Source organism: Drosophila innubila (genome assembly GCF_004354385.1).
Source record: "Drosophila innubila isolate TH190305 chromosome 2L unlocalized genomic scaffold, UK_Dinn_1.0 4_B_2L, whole genome shotgun sequence".
Classification (NCBI taxonomy): domain Eukaryota; kingdom Metazoa; phylum Arthropoda; class Insecta; order Diptera; family Drosophilidae; genus Drosophila; species Drosophila innubila.
The window spans coordinates 17,309,077-17,325,879 of record NW_022995372.1 but is presented as its reverse complement, the minus strand read 5'-3'; the positions used below and the strand labels follow the sequence as shown (position 1 = coordinate 17,325,879).

Genomic DNA, 16,803 nt, shown 5'->3' with positions numbered 1-16,803 from the left:
CTAAAACCATTAGATATAACAAAAAAAAATATTTGAATAAAAAAAATAATTCAGCGTTAAAGGTGTATCTAAAAATGCTTCAAAATGTATGATCTTAAAGTGAAGTTAAATCAATAATAATCATCGACATATTCTGCTTTTGGATAGGGCAAAATGCACATATACATACAATATGAATATCTACATATAAGACATTTTTGGGTCAAGCACAGGAGATGCTTAGTGTTAGCTTAGATTTAGATTCAATTTCGAGTCAATAGCTTAAGGTTTGCACTCAGCATAATTAAACAAAAGTATTTGTAAATATAATTCAATTTAGACTATACACAATTGATATCAGCTAATATGAGATAAGCCTAAGTATATAGATGTACTCGACGCGTATTCTATAAAATAGAATCTAAGTCGAAAAAAAAAATGAAAGAAAACATTGACATATGTGTGTACCTATCGCTCCTCCACCTGAATGCTCTTTCTATCTGATAATTTTGCTTTAAATGTATATAAAGAACTCTATATGTATACATATATACTAGTATTTATATTTATCTATGTACTGGTAAGCCTAGCTCTATGCAAATCCCCCTTGACAAACTCTATCAGCCACGACTCAAAATTGAATTTTGATTGGTAAAATTTGGAAAAGGAATGGATCCAAGAAACCTGCGTATAATTTCGACAATAAGTGACAAATTTAGAATTTCTTGCTTCTAGAACTGCATAGTCTAAAGAAGAGCTGTATTAGATACTCGTAATGTGCTAAGAGTTCAAATCCACAGCTTCACCTTCGAATCATAACCAAGTCAATTAGACGCATATCAAATTGTATAATTAACTTCTACTCTCGCTTTGTATCATACACTTTACTTTGTTTCAAATGAAAAACATTTTCCTGTGCCTTTTCCACGACTCATTTCAATCATTTTGTGAGTTTTTTTTTCGTTATTATCAATAAGCTTTACCAAGGTTTCGCCACTGTAACAAAATACATAAAGGAAAATATCGAAAAATATTTAATATAAATTTAATTCAACTCAATTTAATTAATTAACTAAAATTCGGCAGGCTAAGACTTACTTGTAAATGCCTTTCCGATCAATTATACTTAGAAGTGGGTTAAAAAAGCATTTTTAAAAATTTAATTGTGCAATTGATTTAATTGAAACTTAAAACTTGTTTCGTAGTTTTATTCTAATCATAAATGCTGATTTTGCATCGAAGAATTAAATGCAATTAAAATTATAATTAATTAAAGAAATTTAATTAAATACGAAAATTATCTAAGGAAAAAAATTTTCACCTGCAACGAAATAAAATTATTGCATATTATATCAATTAATTCATTCATTGTCAAGATATTATTATTAGTAAAAACAAAAAGAATTAAAAGAAAAAACGTTGAGCACAATCATATTAAAAAAAAGAAAATTAAAGCGCATTAAAAATGGCAAAAAAAAAAAATAAAAGTAACGAATACAAAGAAAGCTAAGAAAAGGAAGAAAGAAAACCCGAATATGTAGCTTAAGCAAAATTACAGCTAAATATAAAAAAAAAAAGTTACAAAAATCCTAAGTACACTAAATGCAAAAATAAACTGAAATAAAAATATAAACAAAACTTTTGGTAGAAGATTTCATTACTGGGATATGGCAAATGGAAGGCAAAGCCGAAGGAAAACTAAATGAGACTTTGAGCCGCAGCGTGCAGCCAAACAGCTGAGTCCTGTGAGTCCTTTGAACCAAAAAAAAAAAAAAAACACGAGCCCACCGATAGCTTGACTGCGGTTGCGACTGCGGCCTGTGTCGTGGCAAATTAAATAACATAAAATACAAATCCGCAACAAATCCGAAGGCCAACTAGAAAATAATATACTTATTAATTCAAATTGGCGTTCTCGACACGGCCAGCAGTGTCCTGTAACGACTTGGCTGGCCCAAGACTCGGCTCAGTGGCTCATCATTGTCGCATTGTTAAATCCTCGAAACAGCTGTGACTCTCGAGCTCAATTACAGGCAGATTTTTCCCTCTCTCCTTGCTTACTTCGCTAACCCCTCGCAGATGTGATGTGAATACGCAACAGGAGTTCCTTCCATCATGTAACTTGGAGAAATAAGTTTTGTTTACTGGATATTCCTTGTTCGATAATAATCTAAATTTAGCCAACTTTTGTAATAAAAGGATAATCGGATTATTTAAAAATATTTAGGATATTTTTAGTCGAAAACAGATACAGAAAAATAAAATTAATTATAAAAAATAAATAAAAAAGAATACTACTAGAATAAGTGCAATAGATTTATGCTTAAAATTAAAAACTAAGATTAAGATTAAGCATTATTGTTAATTAAAAGTTCAGTATTTGAATATATGTATTTAAAATAAGTTGGAGTCTGTTTGATTTTGAATTTTCTTCGTTTATTTAAGCCCTGCTTAAGTAACATTAAAATTAAAAAAATAAAGAGTTTTATACTCTTGATAATTTCATAAAATCAAGAAAATAAGTTTGGTAATAAATATTGCTTTTACAAAATCATAAAGCAAAATATTGAATCATTTAAAGCTACCCTTTCCAGTTTTACATTTAATGGTTACGCCAAAATATGATCTCTGAAATCCAAAGAAAAACCCTGAAATGAAAGTAACACTTACGAGAATTTTTGACAATCTTTTTGCTCTTTAGCTTCTTGCATTGCAAGGTTGTTGGTCGTGTGTGTTGTGAAACTCTTAGTCCTCCCTTCAACCCCTTCAACGCACAACGGCGAAAGCTGTGAAACGGCAACGTAATTACTCGTATTTGTATGTAGTTGTTTGTGCCAGCTCCTTGGCCGGAATTGGGATTTAGCGAATCTTGTGGCTAATTGGAAAAAATGCCGGCAGTAAAAATGTGGCAACAAAGTCTCAGTGTCCACTAGAACTAATACATATTTGATACTGCTTTAATTTAAAGTTACGTTTCCTGTGCAATCAAAATCAATAAGTTATTATTTGGAGCAAGGCCTCGAGCTGAAACCCACTATAGTCTCCGAGGGTTTATGGCTGAACCTGGGACTGGGAATGCTCCACCGACTGGCCGTCCTGGCTGCTGCGCTTATTTAACTTGGTTTTCTTTTAAGGTTTGCGAAAACAAAATCCCAGACGCAATCTTTGATTTTATTGTAAGCAAACGAAAACAAAGCAAACGCAAAAAGAACAAACAACATGAATGCCAGCAGCCTTTGGCAACAAATGCGCTCAGAGATTTTGGTTTGGTTAGAAAAACAATAACAACAACACAAGCCAAATGCCTCAAGGGACATAAAAAGGGGGAATCACAAGAGAAAGCTGAAAGTGTGCGGGATGCTGGGGGCTTCCCCAGTGCAAATTGCCAAAGTGCGTAAAGCATTTCAAATAGATAACCACTCATCCATATGTAACATTGTAGATACACACATATGGATAAGCAATCATGAAATCACTAAAATATGTAGTTAATAAAGTATTCAGGAGTCTCTAAAACAAATTTGATGTGAATTTTATGGTTCAGTTGAGAATGAACAACTAAGTTGGTGAACTAACAGAGCAATATTTTTCATTAAATTTTTGTATTTTCATATAAGATAGTTTAATTGATTCGTTTAAGTAAAAGCAAAACTCATCTGAGAATTCAATCAAACTGCTATTTTATTGCAAAGCGCTAATATTAACAGTGCTGTAAAAGTAAACAAAACTATCATCAGCGTTCATGTTAATTGACTTGTAATCGATAAGCATTTTGATTGCAATTCAGTTACATATACAAGTTTTTACGCTAGTTAAAGTCTGTTTAAATGTAATCGAGTTGACTTACACAACATTTTCATTAGTTTTAACGCGAGAAATAATTTAGTGAAGATTGTTTTTAAAACTAATTATTACTTATTATAAAACTCAGCTGATTCTCATGTACAACAGCGATTTTGCTTTAAACTGGTTTATCCGATTTATAACTTGTTAAGCATTAATTTTAACGAAAAGTATTGAAATTTAACAGAGCTTCAAGTTAAGTAAACATACTATTGCATAAAATCAAGCTATAAAACATAGTAATATCGAGAGGGTTGCTTACTTTTAACATAAATAAAATTCAAATTTAATATTTTTTTAAAAGCCATAAAGTCGGTCCACAGTGCAAGCCATAAAAATGCAGACGATGTCAGTGGGTAACGGTAAAGCCGTTGCACTGCCTGCTGCACGCCTTGGGGACATGAAGTCATCAACTACAACACCCCCGCCCTCAACTCTCTTCCCCCAGTACGCAATACTCAGCGTGACCCTGTTGTGCCCGCTGACTTGCGGGTGCTGAGCAGAAAAAATAGCCCACTGCACCTTAAGGATTTGCTTTTTATGTTTATTATTTTCTTTGCTGTCTTTGTGTATTCCTGTGTGTGTGTGTGTGTGTGTGTGTGTGTGTGTGTGTTAGCCACGTGTCCTGCACCCTTCGCCAATTCGACGCGCTAGTTTCACACCCTTGTGCACCCAGTCCCTGTCTCGACCCTTGAGAAACGCGTAAGAAAGCCACAAACGAAACATGTTGCGTTTTTTATGTGGCCTACTAGATCCAGGGGTTGGGTTCGGCTGCTTTCTAAGGTCATCAATAATGGCGCAAACATGCATTTAAGTCGCTTGCTTTGCATTAAGACGAAGCGGCTTATTGAAATTGGTACACATCCTGATCCCTTTTTTTCTCCCTTTCTTTTGCTATTACGACAGAAGCTCAAATTCCCAAGGGAGTCACTATTTTCAATACAAATTTGTTTGTATATTGTGGACAGTTTTTTTCATTTACTCCTGTGGGGAGCTGTAGATAAGGTAAATTTTACCTTGTTTGCTAATATAAAAAGACAGGTTTCTGTTTCTTGGGGTTGTAATTTCTGTTGCATTGAATTTTTTGAATTAATTACTTTGCCGCCAAAGTTAGTAGGAAAATGTTAAGTGACAGCTGTTAACGCAAAAATGAGTCGTTTAGTAACAGTAACAGTAAATTTTGTAATTCGATAACAGAATGTGCTAAAAAAAAATATCGGTTCGCCACCACAATTGATGGACCGACATTAGTATATATCGACTTGGGCAACACTGGCGCGGCGAGACCCATTGTGCATTTTTTCTAAATTAAAATGGCATTTACAATTCCAAAATTTGTTTATTAAAGTGCATTACGTTCATTTAAATTCCGTGCAGCTATGCTGCTAATCAAATAATAAACAAAAATAATATTTTCGAAGCTACAACGTTGCAGCTTTTCTGCTTGAAAAACTATGCGCGTGTGCCTGTGTAAGTGTATATGTGTGTGAGTGAAATTCCAACAATGCGCAGGGAGCGAGCGAGCTGAAATTTCTTTATGCAAAGCGTACGCAACACAAAAAGAAGAAGCAACGTATTAAAGCAACACAAAAGCGAGAGAAAATTACTTGCATGTGTGTCTAAATAAAAAGTGCGTATAATTAGCAAGTGCAAAAACAAAAAGCTTTGTATATACATACAATTTGTATTAAAAGCAGCCTACATCAAATCATTGAACTGTACAAACACGCCCATATTTAGAGTATGTGTGCTATTAATGTATGTATGTATGCATGTGTCTGTTTGTGTGGACAGTGTTTATTTATTACACTTTGATTTTACAATAAGTTGCTCTTGATGTTTGATGTAATGGTAATGGGGGCTTATCCAGCGAACGGAAGTCGTCGCCTACAATTTTCGTGTTTTTTTATTTTATTATTTTTCGCTCCCCCTACACACACAAAACAATCAAGCAGCTACACACGCATACACAAACACATGTACATACATACATACATATTTATACCCACACGCCTGAACAGCCTGTGTTGCTGTCGGCGTCGACGTTGTCGTCGGCGTCAGCGTCTGCAGCGCAGACTCAATTGCATGAGAATTTTTTTTATACGAGTATCTGTTGTGTTTTTGTTATACTTTTTGTTTTGTTGTCGTCGCAGCCGCAGCGTTGACTTAATTTATTGGCAGCATTGTTGTTGCTGTTGCGCCTGCTGAAAATGAAAGTGTGTTAGTATGTATGTTTGTGTGTACTGCAAATTGTGCGGCCAGCAAAACAAAAGCAAAATACGAATGAAAAAAAAAAACAAACAAACAAACCAACAAAAAAATTAACCAATAAAATCACACAGCAATTTTGTTTTTTTTTTCACGTCGAGAGATTTAAGAGATTTCATCTTTTGCAACTTAATTAGGTGAATTCAGTCTCAACAGAAGGAAATATGTTTCATAGTTTATAATCGTTTTATATATATATATATATATATATATATATATGTCATTTAGTTTTATTATTAAAGTTAACTTGTGTAAAGAAAAATCTTGAAATTAGAATTAAAAAGTGTTAAATTTATATATATAAATATTATTCAAAATAATAATTATTTTGAATTTTTTATTGATTATAAGGATTTTTAATGTTGAATAATAATGAAAGCAGACTTTATATAGAAATAGTCTTGTTCAGTCAACCAAGGGGATAATAAATTTTAAAACTAAAAAAAAAATAATATTTCCCAAAAAAAAAACTGTCTAATTTTGAAATATATTACATTTTGAATGTATTACAGCTTAAGCAGACGGTCTAAAGTTCACGACATATCATAGAACTGATTGGCATGCCGTAGCTGCAGCAGAAGAAGCAGCAAAAGCAGCGCTTTAAATGGATCCATATCATCATATCAGACATCATGTAAGCATTATCACTTTTAATCTTATGCCCATTGTAGACCCATTAAAATATTTCTCAATTTTCATTCTCTGTTCTATATCGTAGTATCCACCCAATAGCACAGCCAGCTCAACGGTGGTTGGCAGCAACAACAACAACAGCAGCAGCGGCAACACAAACGCAATCAATCGACCAGAATTGCATCAAAAATGCAACCGGGGATCGCATTCAAGTGACACGAGTTCAGCGTACAGTGGCAGCGATACAATGGCCTCTGTATACGGTTCATCGCTGGAGGCGGAGGAGATCGATCTCTCCGGCCTCGTCGAGTCTGTGGTCGACTCCGATGAGGAGGATCTCGCCGAAAGCATGGATGTGAGTTGATCAAAATTAAGGGAATACATAATTAATTTGATATAATTTGGTCACGAAATGTGTAAGACATTAAAGTAGACGTGGCAGTCCTTTTAAAGTATATACCATATACTCATGATCATATGGACGAGCTGAGTCAATAATGTCATGTCCTTCCGTTTCGATTTAAAGTACTCACTCAGTTTTTAAGCTGTCTTGATGGGCATTAATATATATTTTTCGTCACTATATCATACAGCTGAACAATCGGTCAAAAATCAAACTTTAGTATGAAAAACTTGATTTTCTTTAAAATATCTTAACCTCAATTCATATAGTGTGTAGTTGGTATGAAGAAAATTTAATTAAAAGCTAGCTTCTATATCATACAGCTGTCATGGAAAAGATCGAGCTAAAATGAACCTTACGTATGATAATTTTTATAGTTCCTTGAGATATCACAGCCCATATCAGAGACTCGAAATTTGGTATTGTCCTGAACATCTAACTACTATAACATACATATATCAGTATAAGAAATCAGATAAAAATTGTATATTCTGCAAGGGAAACAAATGTTTGATATGCAATTGAATGGAATTTCTTCATAGAGTCTCAATGTGCGTGATGCAGTGCGCGATTGCCTGGAAAAGGATCCGTCGGAGCGCAGCGAGGACGATGTGGAAATACTGCTGGAGTTCACACAGGGCCTGAAGGCGTTCACAAACATAACGCTCGCTGTGAGACGCGCTCTCTGCTCCGTGATGGTCTTCGCTGTAGTGGACAAGGCGGGCACAGTGGTCATGTCCGATGGCGAGGAGTTGGACTCGTGGTCGGTGCTGATCAATGGCGCTGTGGAGATCGAGCATGCGAATGGCACACGCGAGGAGTTGCAGATGGGCGATTCCTTTGGAATACTGCCCACCATGGATAAATTGTATCATCGTGGCGTGATGCGTACCAAATGCGATGATTGTCAATTTGTGTGCATCACCCAAACCGATTACTATCGCATACAGCATCAAGGTGAGGAGAATACCCGCAGGCATGAGGATGACAATGGACGCGTTGTTATGGTTACCGAGCTGCGATCCATTGGCGGCAGTGGGGCGGAGAGTGCAACCACAACGGGCAGTGGATCAGCAGCCACTGCGAATCTGAATACAAAGCGAGGTCATGTGGTTATTAGAGGCACCCCGGAGCGACTGCTTCAGCAGCTGGTTGAGGAGAACTCCATGACGGATCCCACATATGTTGAAGATTTTCTGCTTACCCATCGCATTTTCATCCACAATCCCCAAGAGGTGACCTGCAAACTGTTGCATTGGTTCGACCTGGAACAGCTGGACCCACACAAGACGCAAGAGCTGCGGGATCGTGTCACACGAGTCGTCCTGCTCTGGGTAAATAATCATTTCACCGACTTTGAGGCGGATCACGAAATGATGGAGTTCCTGGAGATCTTTGAGGCTGGCCTGGAGCGTAAGAAGCTGCTCAGTCAGCTCCGTCTGCTGCACATTGCGTGTGCCGCCAAAGCGCGAATGCGCAGTTGCATCTTAACGCGTTCCTCACGCGATGAACCGCTCAACTTTCAAATCATTGGCGGTTACGAGCTGCGCGGCGTTGCCGCTGCCACTGGGAATGCCTCTGTGGGCATATATATATCGCATGTGGAGGCGGGATCAAAGGCACAGGATGTGGGCCTAAAACGTGGCGATCAAATCCATGAAGTGAACGGCCAATCGCTGGACCATGTGACCAGCAAACGGGCGCTGGAGCTGCTCACGGGCACCACACATCTGAGCATACAGGTGAAGAGCAATCTGTTGGGTTTCAAGGAGATTATGCAGGCACTGGAGCATGGCAGTGGCAATAATGCAACTGGCGGGGGCATCTCCACCTCAGGCGCTGGGAGCTTTAAAAGCTTACGCAGTCCACGGCGCATCTGCGCCAATGATATTGCCAAGCTACATGGGCGTAGCGACAGCACCACCGAGGAGTTAACAAATCGTGCCCATATGGTCCGGCTCAGCTCGGTAGACATGTTGCTCGACCAACCGGACTGTGCTCCGCCCCAGACGCCGCCTGTGAGCGGAGGTGGTGGAGGCAACATGGCATCAAATTTCATGCAACACTTGCTGCAAAGCGTCAACTCGAATTCGGCCAAGAAGTGCAGCGCTGAGGATACCAAACCAGGAGGCTTTATGACGCTTGCTCCTAAGCGGCGTCTGCAAAAGGCTTTGGCCAAAATGAACCTACTCAATAAGCAACAACAACAGCCGCATGTGGGCAGTCTCAATGACAGCTCCGACACGCTCTTGAATGAGCCGCAGTCCAAAGCGAAGCTATCCGCCGCCAGCTCCGGAAGCAGCAGCTGCAATTCCACAACAAATGGCAACTGCAACACGGGTCGTTTATATCAATCGCAATCGAATCCAGATCTGAGCAGTCTCAACTATGACAACAGCAGCGAACCAAGTGCCACACTTCAGGTAAACTATATATAAATTGTATTTTATTTTTTTAATAGTTTCTCGTAGACTAAAAATTTAGTTGGTAACCCGAGAATTCAAAAATTGTTGATTTATTAAAGGGATTTAATGAAAGAATGATAATTAATTCAATTAAATAATTGTATAACGAATATAATTAAATTGTGCACTAATCTATACTATCTTTTTGCAATAGGTCAACTATTTGCAGGCTCATTTGCATCGACCCTCAGCCGCCAGCACGCTGACCAGCAGCTCCATGCTGCCTCCTGATTATCCGGAGCATGTGCTCAAGGTGTACAAATCGGATCAGACGTGCAAATACGTGCTCATCTATAAGGAGACCACGGCACACGAGGTTGTCATGTTGACACTGCAGGAATTTGGCATTCACGATCCCAGCTCAAACTTCTCGCTATGTGAGGTCAGTGTGGGCGAGGGGGGCATGGTCAAGCAGCGTCGTCTGCCCGATCAGCTGCAGAATCTGGCGGAAAGGATTAGCTTTGCTGCACGATATTATCTCAAGCTCAACGACAGCACTGAGCCTCTGGTGCCGGATGAGTTGGCGCTGGAATTGGTGCGTGAATCTGGTGTGCACTTCCTGCAGTTGAATGCCTACGAGCTGGCCATACAATTGACGCTGCAGGACTTTGCCAACTTCCGGCAAATCGAGTCCACGGAGTACATTGATGAGCTCTTTGAACTGCAGTCCAAATACGGTGTTCCCATGCTCAGTAAGTTCTCGGAGCTGGTGAATCGTGAAATGTTTTGGGTGGTCAGCGAAATCTGTGCCGAGCACAACATCGTGCGACGCATGAAGATCGTGAAACAGTTCATTAAGATTGCACGACACTGCAAGGAATGCAGGAATTTTAATTCCATGTTTGCCATCATTTCGGGTTTGGGACACGGTGCCGTCTCCCGACTGCGTCTCACCTGGGAGAAGTTGCCCTCGAAGTATCAGCGTCTCTTCAATGATCTGCAGGACCTAATGGATCCATCGCGCAACATGTCCAAGTACAGGCAACTGGTGTCAGCCGAGTTGCTTGCCCAACATCCCATCATACCATTTTATCCGATTGTGAAGAAGGATTTGACATTCATCCATCTTGGCAACGATACACGCGTCGATGGTCTGATTAACTTTGAGAAACTACGCATGCTGTCAAAAGAGGTGCGTCTGTTGACGCACATGTGCAGTTCCCCCTACGATCTGCTGGCCATACTCGAGCTGAAGGGTCAAACGCCCTCGAATGCGCTCTTCTCCCTCAATCAAATGTCCGCGTCGCAAAGTAACGCGGCGGCGGGAACTGTCATTGCGGCGAACGCTGGACAGGCTACGATCAAGAGACGCAAGAAGTCAACGGCGGCGCCGAATCCCAAGAAAATGTTTGAGGAGGCACAAATGGTGCGTCGCGTCAAGGCATATCTCAATAGTCTCAAAATACTCAGCGATGAGGATCTGCTCCACAAGCTGTCGCTCGAGTGTGAGCCTCCACATGGATCCACCTACTCGGGCAGCATTTCACATGGCAATACCTCGCATCGGAGCGCAGGAAGTGGCAGCATTGGCGCTGGCGGCACTGGAACTGGTAGCATCAATGCTGGCGGGGATCAGCTTAGCATTTATTCGCACACCAGCTCCAGCTCGGCTCCCAATTCATCGCTGTCGCTGCGCAAGCGACATCCCAGCTCACCGACACTCTCTACCACCAGCTCGACCAGCTCCACCAGCGATCATCAGCGTCGCCAGCAGTTGCACAATAATGGACCCAAATTTGGCACTGCCTCCCCGCAGGCTGTAAAGAAGATGCTCTCCTTGTCGGAATCCTCAAAGATTCGGCCGCATCAACCATTTGTGCCCCGCCACAATTCGGCTCTGCCGGGCGTTATTCCGCCCCTGCATCATCTTCATGCCGCACATGGCTTTAGCACACCCGCCTCTGGAGGCGTGGCCGTTGCTGCCGTCTCTGTAGGCGTCGTCAATGCACAGTGTACTCCCAGTCCCAGTCCATGTGCACATCGACGCTTGGCATCTGGAGGTAAGAAAACACAGAGTTCAAACTATTAATCCGGTGATTAGCGAGATTCTGCGAACATTTCCGGATTAAAGTTAACCAAACAAGATTTATCTTCATGGAATTCAGCTTAAAGTATCCTCAGAAAGCGATTAGTAAAATATTTGAAGTATTATTTAATAACAGTTTTGTTGAAGTTTTGATATTTCTACAAAACTCTTTGAGCTGACTAAATGATTGACAAACAACACACAAAACAAACTGTAGATCTAATATATATTTACCCTACACTGTGAGTTCTTAGACCCTTTACATTAAAATCCAAAGAATACATTTTTTTTACCGAAATTAATTAAATTTGCATGCAGAATGAATTTAGATTCCAACCCATGATTAAAATGACATTCCGTTTGAAAATCGGATTAGTTTTAACATACTTATGACAGTTGCAAGTTGTGCATATCCTTGACCTAGCAACTTAACAAGTCAATACATTTTTTCCAATTTGCAACGATTTTTTACAAGATAATGAAAGTTCTCAGATTCAAGTTTCAAGTGTTGTCTTATACATTTTGAATTTTCAAAATTCCAAAGGGGGAAGTCTTTGCGTTAAAATCTAAGCCAGAATCTATACGCGCTTGCAAATCGGTCCAGCTTTAACAAAATTATTAATTTTTTAAGTTGTCGAGCCTTTGTCCCTTCAATTTTACAAGTCAACATGTTTGTTATTATACCTTTGTTATTATACCTTTGTCTTATACATTTTGAATTTTCAAAATTCCAAAGGGGGAAGTCTTTGCGTTAAAATCTAAGCCAGAATCTAGACGCGCAAATCGGTCCAGTTTTAACAAAGTTATGAATTTTTTTAAGTTGTCGAGCCTTTGTCCCTTCAATTTTACAAGTCAACATGTTTGTTATTATACCCTGATCCCATTGAAAATCTGCGAAAAAGGGTATTTTGTGTTTGGCAGAATGTACGTAACAGGCAGAAGGGGGCGTGGTAGACCCCCCAAAGTATATATGTTCTTGATTAGGATCAACAGCCTAGTCGATTGAGCCATGTCCGCCTGTATGTCCGTCTCCGTCTGTTTGAACGCCTCGATCTCAGAAGTATGTATGCTCCTGGATACCATACGCCTACCATAGAAACGATACGTCGAAAACGAAGTTTTTGTACGAAAAAGTTTTTTTTTGTTGATATATCTTAATCAATCTGATACAACTGAGACGCTCAATCGAAAATTAAGTCTTAGTATGAAAAAGTTTTTTGTTTTTTGAAATATCTTAACCAAACTTTTAGAATATTCATTTAAGTTGGTTTTGTACAAATTTGGTTTAATTCTGTTCCATATATCATACAGCTCCCATTGGAACAATTGGTCGAAAATCAATTTCAGTACAGAGTACCTGGGCACAAGGGTATCATACTGTCGAGCGTGCTCGACTGTAACCGCCCACTTGTTTTTTATTATAAATCTGAATTATATACACGCAGAAAATAAAAAATAAAAACATTTCGGTTTTTGGCTCTTAAAAAAAGAATATATATTTCCGTTCCGGTAATAAAAATAAAACAGTTAGTTTAAGGTTAAGGTTCTGATACCGGTATTATTTCCTGAATGAATTTGTTTAGAGAATATTAAAATAAATTACCTTAGGTTGGAAATGATGGCATTGTAAATTTAAACTAATTATAAAATTCTGCTTAACTTATATCCGCTTTTAAGAATCAGAGTAGTAAGAAAGAAAAAAGTTCCTGTTATGGATATGGATGTAAAATTAAATTAAAAATTAAAGAATGTTGCTCAACTTTAACCAATATTTATTTATTTTCTCTTTTTTTCTAGGCAACATTATGCCCGCTCGGGCGATACACGAGCGGTCCCATTCGGACACGCCCGCCCCTCCACCGCCGCTGCCTTCGGTGGATCTATCGCTGGAGAGCAGCAGTGTGACGACATTTCGTGACTTACCGCTGCGCAAATCCGTGACTTCCGGTAAGTTTATTGATCCCAATTGATGTAGTAAAAATAAAGAAAAAGAACTAAACGCTTAGTGCTGCTACTAAAACCTAAGATCCATATTAGAATCTAGTTAATAATAGTGCATAATTGTAGCTTAACTTTAGTTTGGCCAACTTTATTAAATTGTTGTTTACGCTTTAGTTTCCCTCGCTTGCTAAGTGCTTGCATTTTTGGTGGTTGGTTATCGCTGCTTTGGTAATTGGTTATTGGTCTCTCTCACACACACAAACAAATACTCTACACAGACACACACACAAAAACTCACTCTCTCAAGCACTGTGACACAGTTTACGCTACTTTTACTCTTCACTCATTGCCACAAAACAAACACCCAACAGGTTCGGTTTCATCGTGTGACAGTGGGCATGGCTCCTACGCCCAGCAGCAGCACCACCACTTGACTTATCAACAACAACAACAACAGCAACATCAACAACAAACACCACTCAATGAACCATCGCCACCAGTTTACACGGCCGCCGATTGTCGACTATTGCAACAGATTTCAAATAATGCCGTCACACGGAATTTAAATAGTCCCTGCCAGAGCACTAGCACACCACCCAGCACTCCCACACCACCACCACCAACACTACAACCACATTCACATCCACAACCACCAGCATCATCCAACATGCAGGCACCACCACAGTTACCCACACCGCCTGCGCCTTATTTGCATATGCGAAGCCATCAGCAATTGCAACAAATACAACAACAATTGGCAATGCCACCACCACCGCCGCCTGTCTACACCACAAGCAGCCTGTACAATCATCATCATAGCAATGCCAACAACAGGCACCTCAACCACATGCATGGTAAGTCGGGTTCTCGACAAACTCCAGTCTCCAGCAGCAACTACAACGATAACCACCAAAAGCAGCAGCTGTTGCAGCATTGCGAGCAGATCTCTATGATAAGATAGAAGATTCAATTAAGTAAATTCACTATAGGCTAATTTATAAGTTAGAAAATAGTTATAACCACTGTAATTAAATAATATATTTAATAACAAAGTTAATTTATCAAGTCTATTATGTTAAAAATAGCAATGATATCTGCATGTTATCAAAAAAATAGAGACTGCTCTCAAATCATCATGAAATAGGGCTAGTGACAAATTGGCGATACTATGTCGCCTTCTGGGGCATACACACTTTTGATTTCAAAATAGAATAAATAATTCGTCAAATAGCTTAAATGTCTTTCGTTTTTGAATTTCCAATTTCGCTAAATGCACAAAATTGTTATACAAAGTAACTATTTCGCAAAATATAGATGATATATCGACCCATTTTTGGAAACAAAAACAAACTTTTCAGGAGACGGTTTCTTTGATTAGTTAAGCATCTTAGATCAATTTTGCATCAAATAGCCAATTTCTAAAACAATGTCCCTTACGATTATTTCGCAAAAATAGGTCGATATAATCTATATGTTATATTTATGAACAGTTGCACCATTTTTCGCCTATTACTATTTATAAGTTTTTCCTAATGGACCTAGCTTTTATAAAACTAAATCAAATTCTGACTGTTCACTAATAATATCTTTTATTTCTCTGACAGGTGGCCCGCCAAATTTTATGGATAGCACCAAGTGTACCATATGTCCCATGCCACCCATGAATCAATAAATCAAACTGTGCTGTTTTAACTACTAAATGTTAATTTAATTAGTTGTGAGTTAACCAAAAACAATGCAATTGAACAATAACAAATGCTTATTTTTTCATTTCAGCATATATATAGATGCCAAAATTTGTTAATGGTTGTGGTTTCCATATCGCCAGCAAACACACACATACGTCATATACAACATAAACTTATATATATAAATATATATATATATATACAAGTGGCACATAACATTAAGAAGATGTTGCCTTCACCCACCCATACAACACACATACATGTTCATATCCCGTTTATCAACGTTCGAAGACCCATTTGTCACGTATTCTTAGATTAAGTGCATAAAGTTTAGTTTTTGCTCTACGTTTATGTTTCGTTTTAAGTGGCCTACATTTAAATTTAATTTAGCACAATTCTTTGTAAACATTTTCCTCACCCAACAAAAAAGCTAATGCAAAAAAAAAAAACAAAAAGTATAATTCACAAAGTTGTTGCCTTCTCAAATGAATGAAATGAAAGAAACGTCTGCAGGCAGACCGAAACCAGCAGACTCAATCAAAACAAAAAGAATTTACAATCAAAAACTCTTTTGAAGACTTTTAGTCGGCATTTAAAAAAAAAAAAAAAAACAACAAAAAAAGACAATTTCAAAATTTTGCACAGCACAACAAGAAAATAACAAGAACGAGTTGAGATCTACTCACTCACTCGCTTGTATTCCATTTATCTATACTTAAGATCTATGTACATGTTAGTTTTATATATAAATCAATATATATATATACATATATGCAATTTAATGAAAAAACCTTCGCTCCAATTCCAAATATTTAGTTCATAAGCTGAGAGATTTTTCGAATATTTTCCAAACGTTGAATTTATTATTATTTAATCAACAGTATAAAAAGACAAATGCAATCTATGTAACTCAAGAAAAAAAAAGACAGAAACACGAATGATAGTACAAGAATATCGAAACCAACCAGAATCAATAACAAAAACAACCTAAAACCTGAGACTCGAAATAATAATAATAATTTATTGTAAACATACTTCTCACACTTAAGGGACTCCAATATTTTTGTGTGTGTATGTATATATTTCATTGCCTGTTGTATACATATTAATATACATTATATATACGTACGACTTTATACAAGAAATCTCTATATATACATGGCCTATATACAAACCTGAACAAAGTGCAGTCCAATAAGCCTAATTTGTTGGATGCAACATTAAAAAAAAAACAACACAAAAAATAGAAGAATCAAAGAAAATGCTAAATGTTTAATGTACAATTGTGTAATTTGTGCTCTTTTATGTTTAAGATACGAAACTTTTGCTTTTTATGGCTTACAATTAAATTAAATGTAAATGAGAATAATGTTTGTGCTTTTTCGCTTGTATTAACTTTTAATTAAAATTTAAAATCTCATATAAAAAATGCTAAAGCGCAGATTATAATCTTGGGGGAATATTTCTTGATAAATCTTTTGGATAGACTGAAAGAGAAGATGTAGGCTATCTAGCAATACCTCAAAAGATTTCATAATATACCTAAGACTTTTTCAA

The 16,803-nt window shown here is 37.9% G+C and overlaps 1 protein-coding gene across 3 annotated transcripts; it reads left to right on the top strand.

The window, feature by feature from the left end:
• Positions 1–5,074: 5,074 nt before the first annotated feature.
• Positions 5,075–16,664, top strand: LOC117779495 (rap guanine nucleotide exchange factor 2). Of its 3 annotated transcripts, none has more exons than XM_034615711.1 (9): positions 5,075–5,452; positions 6,603–6,724; positions 6,809–7,078; positions 7,669–9,549; positions 9,746–11,591; positions 13,415–13,564; positions 13,930–14,412; positions 15,163–15,275; positions 15,335–16,664. In XM_034615711.1, exons 2-8 carry the CDS (start codon positions 6,695–6,697, stop codon positions 15,228–15,230), a joined length of 4,728 nt encoding a protein of 1,575 aa, XP_034471602.1. In that variant the 5' UTR covers positions 5,075–5,452; positions 6,603–6,694; the 3' UTR covers positions 15,231–15,275; positions 15,335–16,664. The 3 variants fall into 3 exon arrangements, with proteins under 3 accessions (XP_034471602.1, XP_034471604.1, XP_034471603.1); XM_034615712.1 differs by lacking the exon at positions 5,075–5,452 and adding an exon at positions 6,205–6,227; XM_034615713.1 differs by lacking the exon at positions 13,930–14,412.
• Positions 16,665–16,803: the final 139 nt, after the last annotated feature.

What these genes read in the sequence shown, in the direction of transcription:
- LOC117779495 (XM_034615711.1), top strand. Translation starts at nt 6,695, where the DNA reads ATGGATCCATATCATCATATCAGACATCAT. An exon ending in ATCTCGCCGAAAGCATGGAT is followed by an intron (nt 7,079 to 7,668) that starts GTGAGTTGATCA and finishes ATTTCTTCATAG; the next exon opens with AGTCTCAATGTGCGTGATGC. An exon ending in GCGCAAATCCGTGACTTCCG is followed by an intron (nt 13,565 to 13,929) that starts GTAAGTTTATTG and finishes AACACCCAACAG; the next exon opens with GTTCGGTTTCATCGTGTGAC.